The 16228-nt window shown below is 44.0% G+C and overlaps 1 protein-coding gene across 3 annotated transcripts in view; it reads left to right on the forward strand.

Annotated features, from left to right (window-relative positions):
- fnbp1b (formin binding protein 1b) overlaps positions 1-5613 on the forward strand; it is a 47218-nt gene extending 41605 nt beyond the window's left edge. For 2 of the 3 annotated variants that reach the window (XM_068573341.1, XM_068573342.1), the window contains exons 17-20: positions 249-388; positions 520-683; positions 1282-1440; positions 3928-5613. In XM_068573341.1, the coding sequence (XP_068429442.1) occupies positions 249-388; positions 520-683; positions 1282-1440; positions 3928-4013 (549 nt within the window). In that variant the 3' untranslated portion in view covers positions 4014-5613. Of the gene's footprint in view, positions 1-248; positions 389-519; positions 684-1281; positions 2497-3927 lie in introns of those variants that run through there. The other variant, XM_068573343.1, reaches the window with a different exon arrangement.
- Positions 5614-16228: the final 10615 nt, after the last annotated feature.

Consider the following 16228-nt stretch of genomic DNA (forward strand, 5'->3'; position numbering starts at 1 on the left):
GAAGAGCGCCCATATTAGGAGATGATGGCATGCAGCTGCAGGAAGAGGAGAAGGGTGGAGAAGAGGAGAGAGGAGGGGAGGAGGGGAAGAGAAGGAGGCCCAGAACAAACCGACTGGTTTAACCTTGTAAATAAAACAGGAATGCAAAGTGTTGCTCGCCAAAAGCACGGATGAAAAAAAATTATTTAAAATTGAAGCGTGAGCTGCAGCCAACATGTACGTAATGTGTGTGTGTGTGTGTGTTTCAGGGCTGGTTAGCGGAGGTGGAGGAGAGGATGCCGTCCAAGAGCGACACGAACCGGAGAAGTGGTCTCTATGAGACCCAGAACAACACGCCCGTGAGCAACAACACGCCCGTGAGCAACAACTGCGCGCAGGACCGAGAGAGGTATGGTATACTCGGACGGATGCCAAACATCACCCGCGCACGCGCGCTTTTGTCCCGCGCCGTATAACCACTCTGTATGGTTTTCACAGTGTGTTTACTGTGTGTGTGCGTGTGTGTTGGCCCTTGAGCAGCCCGGACGGCAGCTACACGGAGGAGCAGAATTCAGAGACGCAGGTCAAGGCCAGCGTCAACCCCGTCCCGCCCACCTCCAGCACGCCGGAGTTCGACGACGAGTTCGAAGACGAGGAGACCCTGCCCACCATCGGCACCTGCAAGGCCTTGTACCCCTTCGAAGGTAACGAGACATGCTAACGCTGGATGCTAACGCTGGAAGTGAATGTGCCCTTTAACTCTTCTGTTGGAGGAATGCGATGAGGAGGAGGAGGGTGTGACCTCACTGGGGATGTGTGAGGAGGAGATATTTATTCATATGGAGATATAATCATCCCTCCTCGTACACGAGTTGTAAAAATGGAGCTTGGCAAGTTCTCAAAAGGCAGAATCGGAGGTAGTGAAGAGCTGCGGTGACCTGCGTTGGAAAGATGCGTTGATGCGAGGTGAAGACGTTGAATATTTTAATGCAGCCTATTTTTAAGGATTTGTTCAGGATGGTTTTCAGTATTTAACGGTTTCCTGGAATGGATTTGTTGTGTACATAAATCTGTATAACTATAAATCATCTGATGATGCTTTAATGCATCGTGGGTCCTGTGTGGAGCCGCTGGTGCAGTTTATGAACATATATATATATATATATATTCCTCAGTGAATTCATCAGAAGGTGTCGTTCCTCTGAAGTGATCCATGTGTTGACGCTCTCTCTCCTCTCCTCTCTCCTCTCCTCACCTCTCTCCTCACCTCTCCTCTCCTCTCCTCTCCTCTCCTCCCTGCAGGTCACAACGAGGGCACCATCTCCGTGGCCGAGGGCGAGCTGCTGTACGTCATCGAGGAGGACAAAGGAGACGGCTGGACGCGAGTGCGCCGGAACGAGGACGAGGAGGGCTACGTCCCCTCGTCCTACGTCGAGGTCTTTTTGGAAACTAATGCCAAAGGTGCTATGACATACATTTAACTCGGCAAGCGCTGGGGTTTTGTTTTTTTGCTACTGTGAAGCCAGTAAGTCTCCATGCACTGCTTTCAATAGAGATTAAAGAATGCTACCGCTAGCTCAGATTAGAGAACAACACACACACACACACACACACACACTTCCTTTCTCTCTCGGAAGGAAGGGCCAATCAGATTTGTGTATCATGCCAGTTGGTGGCGGTTGTGCCCATAACGTGCGTGTGCGTGTGTGTGCGTGTGTGTGTGTGTGTGTGTGTGTGTGTGTGTGTGTGTCACTGCACACTGTTTTGGATATGACACTGAAAGAGAGGAAAAGAAGCTTCTAGTTCCTTCCCTCACATTCACTGCAGTGCCACCTAGTGGTCATACACAAAAAAGAAGAAAAAGACAAAAGACATGACTCACATGTTCCACGCTGAGCATGATGGGACAAATCACCCGCTGACGATGATCACGCTGTACAGTTACACACAGTATTGTGTTTTTTCTTATTTTTTATATGTATTTTGTGTTGTTTTCTTTCTTTTTTTGGGGTAGGGGTTAAAAGTTCAAATGAACATACATGCTTTTGAATCAAACACGTGAGTCAGTTTATGGTAATAAATCAAAGAACTCGTCCCGAGTATGAATGTACGCGCCGTCTGAAGCGGCAGTGAACCTCGCGTTCTCGCTGTATGACCTTAATTAAAAAGGAAACGCATGCAATCACGCAGATGTCGTTTCGATCTGCTGTAAGATATGAAAACATATTGAAAGATATTTTTTTAGGCTAAAACAAAGAATAAAAAAAAAGTGCACCTTCCCCCTCAAATGTTGCATGCTGTAGATGAATCATAGAGCGCTTACAACATGAACAAGTTTCAAAAGGATTCTTTTATACAACTACTGATCCAATTAGTAACTAATAGACTTAGAATGTGCTTTTCCTCCACCTTTTGGTACTCGGTAGTGGTCCCTTTCTCCCAGGCCGAGAGCAGAGAGACGGAGCCGGTCCAGCTTGTAAAAAGAAGTGTCCTTCTTCTTCTTCTTCTTCTTCTTCTTCTTCTTCTTCTTCGTCTCTGCTTGCATGCGTCTCTAAGCGGCAGCTTCCCGGGCGGCGCATGGCGTGGTCGCCCCCTCGGCGTCGTTTCGTCTCCACCGCTACGAACGAGACGTTCTGCTTCTTCTTTGCGCTCAGAATCGATCTGGTTCGTGACTCCATCGCCGCACCGGCTTCTGTTTGACTCACACGGCGGCTCGTCAGCTTGCACAGCATGGAGGCTCTCGTGTGCACGGGCGTTCATCTCACATCAGCGCTGTGAACGCACATTTCATTCATATATATTATTTTCTATATTCTATTTTTTTTTACAAACGCGTTGCACGGTGCGGCCATTTTTTTGTCCTCCTCACTGCAAGATGTGAGCATGTCGGGACAAAGTGGAGCGTCTACATCTCTTCGTTAATGGAGGTCTTTCACACATCTGTGTGTGTGTGTGTGTGTGTGTGTGTGTGTGTGTGTGTGTGTGTGTGTGTGTGTGTGTGTGCAGATATTCATGCCGACGCCGCAGTATCATCCGTGCAATGACTTCTTTCCCAATATTTGGGTTGCTGACAGTTATCCCTTTCAAGCTCTCTAACTTTTCTTTTTGTCGTGTTTTTTTTTTTGTTTTGTTTTGTTTGTTTGTCCGTATTTTTTTATTTTATTTTATTTTTTTTACATTGCAGATTCCTAGAAAGTGTGAGGCTGGCTGAGGAATGGCAGGGCAAGCAGCCGGGGGGAGAAACCACCACGTTCCTCACGCGCTCACAGAGTCAGAGAGAGAAAGACGACCTGAATCTAAAAACCCACACAGAGAGAGAGAGACGTCCGATTAGAACGCATCTCTGTTCCCAAAATAAGCAAACAAACAAACACTCTTGCTTCCGCCGCAGAAGAAGCAACGATTTGAAGAGAAATCCATCGTGGGTTTTTTTTTGCGCTCACAACTCTCTCCATCCTTCCTGTTAGTTGTTGTCAGCAAAGCTTTGCTTCTTAATGTCACTAACTCATCAAAGCGGCTGTTGGCTTCCTCACTCTGAACGCCCCGCCCCCTTTTTATATTCTCCCTTTTGCACACGCATACACACACACACACACACACACACACACATATATATATATGGAGGAGGGTGTGGTCAGAGACAGGACGGAGACCAGCAGGAGCCTTATGGACTATAAAGACTTGCAGACGCCTTCATCTGGGCACTGTGTGTGTGTGTGTGTGTGTGTGAGAGAGTGAGTCAGAAGAAAATCATCCACACACATCCTGGGCTTTACATCCATCTCGGTCATCCCTCCCACTAAAATCCGCTCCATATTTGTAGGTGTCAGAGAAGGAGGTGAAAGGTGCTACTCATCTATCTGTATGTGTGTATGTCTCATTTTAAAAAGGTCTTGTGTGTTGTGATGTCCCCCCCACTTCTCCTCCCCCTTCCCTCCACATATCCAGAACCACCTGAGGAGGACAGAGATGGACACCGGGTCGCTCGCCATCCTTTTTCTTGTCTTGTGACTGGTGTCTGTTCCTCCCTCTGACCACGCCCCCTCTCTCTGACCACACCCTCTCCCCTCCCTTAACAGTGCAGCTCAAGCAATCCCTTTGGCTGCTTTAAGCCCCTCCTCTCCTTTCCCCCTTTTTTTTTTCCGTGGTTGCAGTGGCCCCTGGGAGCTGGGGCCCCTGAGCTTTGTGGCGTGCTGCATGCTTGCCCTGTCTTTCCTCCTCCTCTGCCCTCTGCTGGCCGCCCGGAGCGCTGCAGCCTCTCCCGCTCAGTTAACCCTCATCGCCTGGTCGCGTACTGTTTGAATTAACCTGAATGCTACTGTTTGGGGGTTCGGTGCCTGTGGTTCTTCTTTTTTTTAATTATTATTCTTATTTTCTTAATAAATCTCCTTTTTTTTTCTTTTTGGTTCAGAAAGCATGTCTCCCTGTTTTAGTTTTTTGAACAGCGAGTTAGAGTTTGTCACGTGAGCAGGACGACACAGGGACCCGCCATGTTGTTTCTCTGAAGGATCTCATGCGTAGCTCGGCCACGGACGTCTTTTGTGCATTTTGTTTTACTGTAAGTACACGATGCGTATGTACAAATGTTAGTATTGGTTTGATCAGAGTGTCTCATGCAAGTTGGTGTTAGTTTACAGTTAATCAAGTGTGTGGGGATGTCTCCACTCGGTCCAAGCAACACTTGACCCCACCCCAAAAAAACCCACCCACAAGCTTATGAAGACCTTCCTGACGTTTGTTCAGGATGGTCCACATAACCGTCTACTGTATATGAAACATATACTGTGATCCATGACTGTCCTGTGAGTTCGTTCCTGTGTTGGACCTGAACCCATGGAAGGGTTAAGATGTGATGATCTCAAATGTTTTGGGGGCAAACTTCAGAGTTTTTATAATCAAACAAGAGAAAGTATGTCCACAGACTCCACCCCCTTCTCTCAACGGCACATAATGTACATGATTTTTATTTGTTTTATATTTGATTTTACTTTTTTTCTTTATTTTTCTTTGAAGCTGGAAGTCTATATGTTGTTGCTCATTCTGCCTAAACCCCTCCCCCTTCCCTGCCCAAAACTAAACATGAATAACAATGTAATTGTTTATGAATGAAGCCGTTTCGTAACGAACTCTTCTTCCTAAACGGAGCGGCGATGGACACGTTGATGGAAGTATTGATCAAATCTCTGCTGAATCGAGCTTTTTAAAAAGTTCCCCGTCTGCTTCCCGGCGTCCGGCGCAAAACACTTTTTTGGTTTTTATTTCACCCCCAAAAATGATAAATCTTCACTGCTTTGAGGGCGGCGGAAGCCTCCCGAGTCAATGACCTGCCTGTACAGTGGAAATGGCACGTTGGAATTAGAGAGAATATATATATGAATCTATAAATAAAGTATAAAAAGAAGAGGAAAAACATCTATTTTAACTATTGAGGAGTCTTGCCGTTACTTTATCTGCTTTGCAAAGTGAGACTTTTCCTTTTTCCTCCAGTGAGGTCTACCAGATGGTGTGTGTGTTTTGTTTTTTTTTGCACTTTTTTTGGTCCGTGTCCCGTTTGGTGGCCCCGTGCTTGTGTTCTGGAGCACCGGATACTTTGTATTGTGTTTACCGTGCCAATTAAATATGCCTGGAAGTTAACAGCGCTGTCGTGTCTCTGTTTTATTTTGTGTTTACAACAGCAACCTTGTGACTATGATTATACCCACGATTATTATTGATGTGTTTATGAGAACACATCATGTGGATTTAAGTCAAATGAAGAAGACCTTTGGCACAAATACACTCTTATTGCACACGTTGCAATTTATTTATGAATCTGTTGCTTTAGTTTTGTCTGGAAAAATTTAAAAAAATATATTATTTTTTTCTTCGTCTGTCCAACAGCCAACATGTTTAATCTAAAAAGAGAAGAAAAAAATACATTATTAATAGCAATAATACGGTATTATGACTAAATAATAATGCACAAACACGTTTTTCAACAAAACATTTGTACTTGTAAGCACAAGCTTCAAGTGTTTTACTACAAAGTATTAATATATGATATTAATATATTAATTATAGTATTTTATAAATGAAGGATTTTATTTCTAAGGCATACTCTGACAATGAACCTGGATGTACTGTTTGTGAGTAAGATTTGGATGCAGTTCCTCCTCTTGGCCACCAGATGGTAGTCATGCTCCACCAAATGGCTTTTACTTCACTTCAAATTATCTAAAAGTGCTTCTTTTTTTTTAGTGACAATGCAGCAATCTCTTCACCGAAGGTGAATTATGCATTCACATCTTTTCATTCTACCTGTTGGCATTTAAAATTATGTTCCTTGACTCAATAAAAGTCTCCCTCTGGACGCCTTTTTCTTACACACATTGTCATTATTCGTGCTAACTCCTTCCGCAGTCACACGCATTGATCCGGCCGATTGCCGGTTGACTCTGACCCGCTGAGCTGCAGCTGCGTTCGGCCCTCGTCGGCCCTGCAGAAGTATGATGGGCCCCCACGCCGTGCAGCAGATGCAGCACTTACCTCCTCCAACACACACTTCCAAGCAGCCCTAATTGGCCTTTGGGACCCAACGAGCTGCATGTGCCGTGGCTCCAAATGGCGAAAAAAGAAGAAGAAAATGAATTGCTTCAGAGAATCCTGGGAGGGCGGCGAGTTTCCCTTCGCAACATCGGTCAGAGTTATTTCCACTTTGCTTTCTTAATTGGTATATTTGTCAAAAAACAGTCTGCTCATCGATTTACATTACGGGCTCAGAGTCTTTTGGTCCCCGCCGTGTTGTTAGACCAGAGAGGGTGAAATTAATATTTAGATTCCATGAATACAGTTTGCAGTGTTACAATTTTTATGGAGATGAAGAAGAAGTGTGCCTCATCTTTAAAGGCATTGAAGTCATAAAGTAGACACTGAGATGAAACAGCTGAGATCAGTGTGACGGAAAGCGTGAAACAGCAGAACATTGAAATACTCAAATTGAGTACAAGTACCTCAAAATTGTAGTTAAGTACAGTACTTGCCACGGCATCACATACGGCAATGAGCGGTTTACATCGAAGTCGCTTCTCGAAAACACAACACTGATTACAACTTCCCCCTTGAGGGTCGATTCAACCTGCTGCAGACTAATCTTCCATCTGTCTTTCGGCCCGAATGAGTCAGAGAACAATCTGCAGACGTGTGAGTACGGATCCTTCGTCGCTGGCGGATGTCGAGGAGGACTTTTTGAGTCACTTTGGACCCAGACATGTTCAAACTGACACACTCGTGATCTTTTTGTTAGTTGTGGGATTGTGGCTGCGCAATTACATCTATGTTGAGGTTTCTCTGCAACACAACAGTCAGATCTTCAACGTAATGGGTCTTCTGGTGTCTGAACACAGACAACTTAAACTCCTTAGTGTGTGCAACAAGGCCCGTGTTGAGGCCTTGAACATGCAGGTTAAAGTGTGCATGGAGCTCAATATAATCTCAATATTCAACCATAAAACAGCTGGACATGAACTGGACTGTGCATTCTTAGACACACATGTCAGTCAGTCCACTGCTATTGGACATTTGGAGCAATGGTGTGTTTTTTAATCATCCTGTAAGACTGAGTCTTAAGACACATTTTTTTGTTAAATTCAGGACTCAAAGGTTGTATTTTCACCAGCTTCAACGAGCGCCTAAATCAACACAGATGTTTTGAAGACATCTTACGTTTTAATTGCTTTTTTTCTTTTTAATAGGCTTTCAGCTGGTCACCGAGGTGAGTTTCACCTGCTGGTTTCAGTCTGTTCCATTACTGCGATGTTCCTGTCTGGCCTGGCGTGAGCGCAGACGGCCTGATGGGGAAAGCACACCTCTGGAGATCCGCCCAGCCGGCCCCGCCATTAAAGGCTGGCGGGGGCTACATAGCTGACTGTGAAACGCATCGAGGTTGTCACCAAGCGCTCTGTGTGTGTACACTGTGTGAAGCACGTTTACAGGTGTTCTGCTTTGTGTCAACGGATTGAAACTTAAAAATGAAGAGCTTTCCTGACTTTCTCAGCTGTCTATATAACCGGTTTCTGTGTAATGGACTCCAAAAAGGATGTGAGGTTTTTGCACACTGCCAAGTGCTTTACCGTGGCTTGTATTAGCTAATACACATTTTTCACAGCAGACAGTTTGTCAGCTGTTATGACAAGCGTTGCTGATTTTAGCCAATAATAAATGATGTAGGCTAATGGCAGAAAAACGGTACTGGCTACGCTCACCAGCGACAAGATGCTAGCTGGAGTGCGAGCATGTGTGCATGCGACAGGATGCTAGCTGGAGTGCGAGCACGATCACAAGCGAGAGGATGCTAGCTGGAGTGTGAGCATGTTTGCAATTGATAGGATGCTAGCATTAGTGTGAGAACGCTCGCTAGCAACAGGATGCTAAATTGAGTGCAAGCAAGTTTGCAAGCGACAGGATGCTGATTGCAGTTCACTTAACGGTCAACAAGAATATTCTTACCAAAATTCCTTAGACCTTACTTGCTTATACTTTTGCATTTTACATGAAAAATATACTTCAACACTCGGGATGGAGCTGCCGCTAAAGACGACCAAACTCTGTTATTGATAAGGATTTGTGTGATTCCATGTCGTTCATGTTCTTTAAGCAGCGTTAGCCGCATTACCGTGAGGGCCTCGTGGACCTCTTTTTGATAATAAAGTTGCAGCATAGATGCAGTACAGGTGTGCAGAACGGGGAAGGGCAGTTAGTCACAGTCTTTGTGACTGCAATGTCAACCCAGGCCTGGAACGAGTAAACATCTCTCAACACTAAACAGCACTCAGCTGTTGGCCTGTTGCAGCTTTGTCTTATTCCCAGCAGGAACTCTGGAAGGGAAGGATTCAACATATTTTGGCTCTGAATTATTCACCAAAGAATGAAAGCTATGGGAACGGAAGACGCAGAACAAAAGAGACACTCAGACGGCCTGGACGCACGTCACCGACATGACATTAATATGAAACTTTAGCATTAGAGACAAAAACACAATCCGCAATGACATTTTCCCCCCAAAAATGAAAGCGCGGCCGTTTTGCCAGCGTAACAAAGACGGTCTCCGAAAAACCAAGAAAAATGTAGCGGGAAGCTGGTTCCTCCATCTGGAACAGATATGCTGTCAGCACGCTGCGTCCCGAGCTCAGTTGAGATAATACTTGGACCGTGTGCTCAGTATTCTATAATATTCTGCACATTATGGTTCCCAACTGACAACGCAGCGCTTCATAATCCACCCACCAACAGCAACGTCGTGACCTTACCGGGCCGCCATCTGGCCAATAAGTCCTCGATAATCGTCGACAAATATTGGATAGCGAATGTGCTCGCGGACAGATTCGTGGCACGCACCAACGTCAACAAGTCAGAACCTTTTTCTCGGCGCTGCAACAGCAGGGGATTGAGCCGGCGTCGATGTGCGCTGCATGTTTACACCGAGCCCCCGCGAGGCGCTTCAGCTACTTTTCACTTTCTCCCCCGCAAGCTAGCAATGGCTGCCCGGGAGCCGCTCGTCTCTGCTCTTTAATTAAGCGCCGCTAATTAGAGGCGAAGGCGTGCACACCCGAGAGGTCAGAAACCATAAAACCCCTCACAGTCACAGCTGAAGATATCTCTCATTGCTCACTCCCCACGACCCCATTTTCCTCGTTTTTTTACCTCTTCTTTTCTCTTTTTAGGCAACAGCAAAATGATGACGGATGCCATTTCTTTGGCGCAATAGTGGAAAATATGAGGGGGAAAAGCCCCCCGGACCAGAGTGGCGAGCTCAGCACCGCACGATGAAGGGACGACGTGCTTTTTGGAGGCCGACGACAGAAGTTAGCGTCAAGCTCGCCGTCATCGCAACGCCGAAGGGATTCGTCCTTTTGGATTGTTGCAGAAACAAACAACTGTGAAACTACACGTGTTTTGTGAAGATATGCTTCACAAATGTGTGTCGATCATATGATTTAGACTCTAACATGTACACGTCTGTAAAGGTGGAATGGCCGACGTCTCGTTTAGCTACTTGTTAGCAACCGCCCGTGTTAAGATGCGTATAATCTAAAACTAGTATCTTGGTTGGACTTTATTTTGACATCTTAGCACAAAACTTTAAAATGTCTGAAGCTTATTTTTAGACGATGAACCAAAACCAGACGAAGGAACAGGATGTGCAAAGACACTGTGATTCGTTAGTGTGTTTTGAGACCTCATAACAGCAGGAATGACAGATAAAGGAAACATTATGGGACGAAGACGGACATATTGATTAAAAAAAAACGCTTCCAATTCCCCAAAATGGCTTCTTTCCTCTTGTCAGTTATGATGATCTCCTTATTTCCATCCGTACCGTAACTCTCTGAATGTTAAGTCATCTCTGGAAATGTGTGCATCTGAGAGCAAAGGCCAAAAAGTGAAGTAGTCGTCACCGTTAAACAAAACAAAGTGGGATTCCTGCGTTCGCTCCTCCACTGAGTTGAAACTCGGCTCCAGCGGCGGCTCAGAGCCACGTGGTCCGATTGCAGTTTGACATTTTTACCAGATGCTTCACACGACGCTCTCTGTGTCATCCTCCTCTCTTAGATCCCACAACGAACACACACACAAACACACACACCTATGGAAACTGACTTTTGGAAACCACCGTTAACACGTATTCACAGTGAATACCGCGGCGTTATGAGTGTAAGGAATGCCTTCGCCGCGGGACAAAGGGACGTCTGTTCCTCCCGCCGCTCGTCTGTAATCTTTGGACGGTTTCACGACGTCTCCGCCTGCAGCTCGTGGCGGAGCTCCAGACCTCCAGACCGTCTGACCGCCTCCGACTGCAGGCCGCCGCGCCACAGAGAGCTCCATCTCACGACCGCGAGAGAGACGGTGCAATAGTGGAAACCAGCAGTGCACCCTGGGTAATTAAGTGCACAAGGTTGTGTCTCCAACACGTGGAGACACAACCTACAAACATGTGACCGACGGTTACTTAAAAGAGTTATGGCAACAAAGTGAGTAATAGCATTGATTTGATTTGAATCAAAACAATTAAAAATGTAATTAAAAAGTATTGAATAAATTAATTAAATGCATAAAAAGGGAAGCACAATTAATACATTTCCTGATAAAATATAATTAAAGTTATTCACAGCCGATTGTATTCAAACAAAATGACAAAAAATGTCATTAATAAATAAATAACACATCTTGTAATCAGCTTTATGCAATATAAAACTATACCTAGTCATTTTATTATGTAAAAGGGTTCTATTATTTATTGAGAAGATATTAATTAACGGCAATCACAGTTGTTACAGTGCAGACAAAACCCAGAATAGATTTTTACCTCCATTTAAATCCTGCATCAAACACATAAACCACAAAGTGAAGCTTCAGATCACATGAGGCTCTACCGGTGTTGTCGTTATTGTGTCCCATTCGTTCAAAAAATAAACAAAAAAAAATGAAAGAATGGTCGTTTTCAACAGTCAGTTCACTGAACTTTGGTATTTTGTTTGACGTCGTTCTACTTAAAGCCGTTCTCGAGCGCGTCGGGCGGAGAGGCGTCCTGCTTTTGGAGGGTTAAAGACCAAAAAGAAGTCAACGTGATGAGGCGGGCGTGTTTGGAGGTGACTCAGGGTCGCCGCTATGACTCACACGAGCAGTGGAAGCTGGTCGCTGGTCCAGCTTCTCAGGGCGTCTCTGTCTGGGACTGAGCGGCGGCCTCCGCCCGGCGTGGCCCCCCCGATGCGCTTTAATTAAGAGCTCCTTTCCCCAGTGGAGCCCCAGGGGGCCTGCAGGAAGGGAGATTTAGATTCGTTTTTCTTCTTCTTCTTCTCTCCGGTTAATTCACGAGATGAATCTCACCGTGGGGTTCGTCTGGTTTTCTGAACCGATTGCCGATCACGGAACAGATTCCCTCGGCTCCGCTAATGAAATTCTGGCTGGAAGCAAATGAGCGCATGCATTTAAATGAGGAATTACTTCTTTTCTTTTAACACTCTCTCTTTAGAGAGTCAGAAGAGAGGAATGGTTGGACGTTGCCCTCGTGTGTGTTCAAATCTTTCAAAATGTCTGTTTTTGCAAGAAACTTGAATAAATACAGTTATATGACGGAGATGTTTTTGCGTAAAAAAAGATGTTTTTAACACTTATATGGGGTCATAGTCGATATCAGCTGATGTGTAAGTTCAGGTATTAAACTGTGTCATCACAACACTATATAGTAAAAAAATGTATTGTGGTTGCGTACCTTTGGCGACAGTGTCTTTATTTTACATTAAAACCTAAATTGCTTCAAATTTGAATAAATAAAACCCAAAAAAAACCTCATCAGTAAAAGCTCATCTGCCATCGGGCATCTGCCTCATCAGACGTTTTGACACGTCGCAGCAGCAAAAGCACAGCTGTAATTAATCAGCAGTAATTGCCTGCTGGGAACAGCGTCATCGGGAAGGTTATTAGTTGCACGTTGCGTAGTTCAAATGTCAAAAAACGTCTTCACTGACACGCTGCGGGAATACTAATGGAACCAGTTCACCATCATTGTAATGCTTTGGAAAATCAACGTATATTCGGAGGTCTCGCTGCATATCTCCTCGTATCTTCAGTTGTGTTCTGTTGATATGTTCTCCTCCGCTCTTATGCAGATGACACGCATCTCTACGCGGCAATGCAACCTGATAACATGCAAGCTCAACGTGCCTCATCTTTAATGCGATCAAAAGATAAATGAGGACTTCCTCTCTGTTGCATGTAAGCTTTGCAGGCTTGGTCCACACTTCCTTTTTGACAGTTGCATAAAAGGCGAAATCCATTTTTTTTTTCCCATCTGGGAAGCATCCCTCGGATTACATGTTTCCTCTTCTGAAGAAGAGGGAAAAAACTGATTCATGTTTTTGTTTCCTCCAGAATCATCCGGTGCAACAACGTCTCCGGCGAATCGGTCTTCTGTGTCAGCGACGTCTCACCGATTTATCAGCGCTGTGAGATTACTCCACCGTGCAGGAAATGTGAACGTATTTCTCTCTGTTGTCACGGGTCGGGTTGCAGGAAACATCTACCTCGTCTTCTCCCTCACAGCCAGCAGCATCCCGGGGTCCTGGGTCTGCTTCACCTTCTCCATTTGTTTCCCACTGAGGCTTGAGGTGGTGTATGGAAACCCATTGCCGCCAGTAAAAGAACGCATGAAAATGTAGCTGTGATGATAAAAAATATCCCCATGTTCAATCATAATTATGAGATTAAAAAGTGATCATTGTGAGATTAAACTGTTATAATTATGAGATAGAAAATTGAGATTATAAGATTAAAAGTCAATATTTTAACATAGAAAATTGAAATTATGAGATAAAAAGTCATTATTATGAGATGAAATCAAAATGATCAGATAGAAGGTTTATATGATGAGATACAAAATCATGAATATGAGATAAAAAGTCATAATTATGAGATAAAAAGGAAAAATTATAAAAAAGAAAGTCAGCATGTGCTTCAGTGGCGCTGTTTTCAAAAAAATATTTTTGCTTTTTATTTTATTTCTTAAAAAATTAAAACGAAGATAGAGATTTAAGGTACATTTTAATTTATTTAGTTATTTTACTGGCGGACGTGGGCTTCCATTAATTTGTCTGGCGTCGTCGTATAAACTCAGACGTGTGAACTGTGGAGCTCAGAAACAACGTGAACGTCCCAAGAAGTCAAAGTGACACAAACATTCCTTTAATTTGATGATTTATTCATGAACGTCCAGCAGAATTTCAGCTCCGAGTGTCGAGAGAGCTTTCTGTACTCTCCTCTCGGGTTACACAAAGTACCGCTGACCCAGAAAAACAAAAAGACAAATAGTCTCTTCTACTTTTTAAAGGCGCCGTCTGTACTTTTGTTGTCAGCACATAAAGTTATATTTACTCACTCGCTTCTCACCAAAACACATTGTTTGTATTTTTGAGGTCCAACAACTGTGTTGAATATGTTTCTTCTGCTCATAAAACTCTGGACGTTGTTTTAAAAATATTTTTGGAACGAGAATTGTTTTCGTCCATGTTTATTAGCCCGCGGTCGTCGTCTTCTTCTTCTTCTTCTTCTTCTTCTTCTTCTTCTTCTTCCTCTTCTTCTTCCTCTTCCTCTTCTTCTTCTTCTTCTTCTTCTTCTTCTTCTTCTTCTTCTTCTTCTTCTTCTTCTTCTGTGAAGTAAAACCATCACCAGCGGCAGGAATGTGTGTTGCATAAGCGTTGGCTGGTCTGCGCACAAGACGCGAGCTCTCAACTCGTTGTGCGCTTGATCCTGTTTAAAAAATTCATATTTAATACATTATTTTTGCTGCAGGAAGCTGAAGCTTCTGCTCTTCCCCGTCGTCACATTGTATACGCTCTTAATGACATCGTCGTTAAACGTAATAAAACTACTATATGAAATCATATGATATGTTGTGCTATTCCCGGCATAAGAGGAACATTCATGAATAACAATATATTGTGTTATTGAAAAGAGTGCAAAAACAAATGTTTTTTTTTAGAGAAGTGCAAAAAAAAGACATTTCCACCAAAAGCCATCTACTCATATGTGAACTATTGCTATTGTCTTTGTCTTGAAACTCTCGGACTCAAAATGGCCGACTACAGGCTTCTTGAGGATGTTTGGAACAATAATCATATTATTATATTTTACGAGGAGTTTGTGATGTTTCAGAGTTTACATCTTAAATTACTTAAGTCCAAAAAAAAACTCATTTTGATCATGCGAATAACAGAGCACCCGAAGGTGCCACGCAAAGAGATCAGGGCAGCTTAGCGTCAGCTGGGAGATCGGTCACGCTGCCTTTTTGTGCAGCGGAAAGAAAAAAAACCCTGACGGAGGAGAAACAAAGAGAGGGGGATTTTGGATTTAGACGGGAAGAAAGCCAAGATTTGGTTAAATTTGTAATCACAACAGAGAATCAAAAGCAATTGTCTGTCATTTGCTTTGAGTTGTGTGTCCTCACAAGATCTGTAATACCCAGCCTGTGTGTGTGTGTGTGTGTGTGTGTGTGGGTGGGCTAGAGGGATGTAAGCTTCATGGCTAAAGTGAAGTAATCTGATTAAAGTCGGCGATTAGCTGCTAAATTGATCTGCTCGGCTGTTTTCGGGAACATTGGGGCCGATGCAGAAGAGGGTCGTGTGCAAAGCGCGACATGGTGAACGCCGCGGGACAAAAAGTGATACAGGGCCGGGGTTTTAACAGATTCAACTCTTCTTTGTCTCATGGCGGACAGTTTGACTTGAGGTGGAACTAAATGATATTAATAAACGACTCCTGCGCTCCGTCGTCGCAAGTCATCGCGCACAAGGCTAAAGAAAGGCGGCCATCTTTGATGATACGAGTAACGCTCGTGGCTGTAAGGTCTGTTTGTTTTAGTTGTCCAGATTCTACGCCGCAAACCGCTGGTACCACTGGTTTGTAACTGCCTCGATATACACTTTAAAATCTGATTAGTTAACCTAAATCATGCTAACTGATTAGCATTAAAATAATCAAGTAAAGGAAGTTGTTACAAGCAAATAATGTTGAATATGTTTTGTATGTTCTACTGACACATGCTTATTTAGTGAACTATACTTACACTTGAGTTTAAATAACTAAACAAAAGTGAGTTAGGAGTACTTAAAAGTGTACTCAAGATGAACTTTTGACTAGTATAGCTTACTTAGAAATACTATGTCAAACAATTAAAACATTTCAAGTGAAATATACTTTGTGTATTCCAAACAACACATTTATTGAAGTTGGACTAACTAGAGTTACATGTTCTGCGACTAAGAGTGTACTGCTTACTAAACTACATCCACACACTCGACGATGCAATGAGCGGAGTCACAGCTGCAACTCAAACTTCAGACTTAACAAAGAGAAGCAAAATGTTTTTCGATAGTGTTTTTTGTTTTCCTTAATGATTTCAAAGGTGTTTCTTGAGCGATCCCATCCACGATTGTGGTTTTGATGTTTTGCAGCTGTGAATATCTTCTGCATCCACGCGTGCGTACGCGTTGTGTGCACACACCTGCAACAACACGCTCACACGACATGGACCCGTCGTTCGCTGAGACCACATCCAGCAGGTGTAGAGCAACGTATGACGCCGTGTTTGTGTGATCAAAGCCCGATATTCTCTCTCTCTGACGGAACGGCTGCAGGGCATCGAACCAAAAACATGACCTGGGGACACTAAAATGGTGAAGTGTGAGCAGGGGGATCATGCTAATGTGGCGTCGTGACA

This window comes from Clinocottus analis, unplaced genomic scaffold, assembly GCF_023055335.1.
Source record: "Clinocottus analis isolate CAN_PGR_092001 unplaced genomic scaffold, fCliAna1.0.p SCAF_13, whole genome shotgun sequence".
Taxonomy (NCBI): domain Eukaryota; kingdom Metazoa; phylum Chordata; class Actinopteri; order Perciformes; family Cottidae; genus Clinocottus; species Clinocottus analis.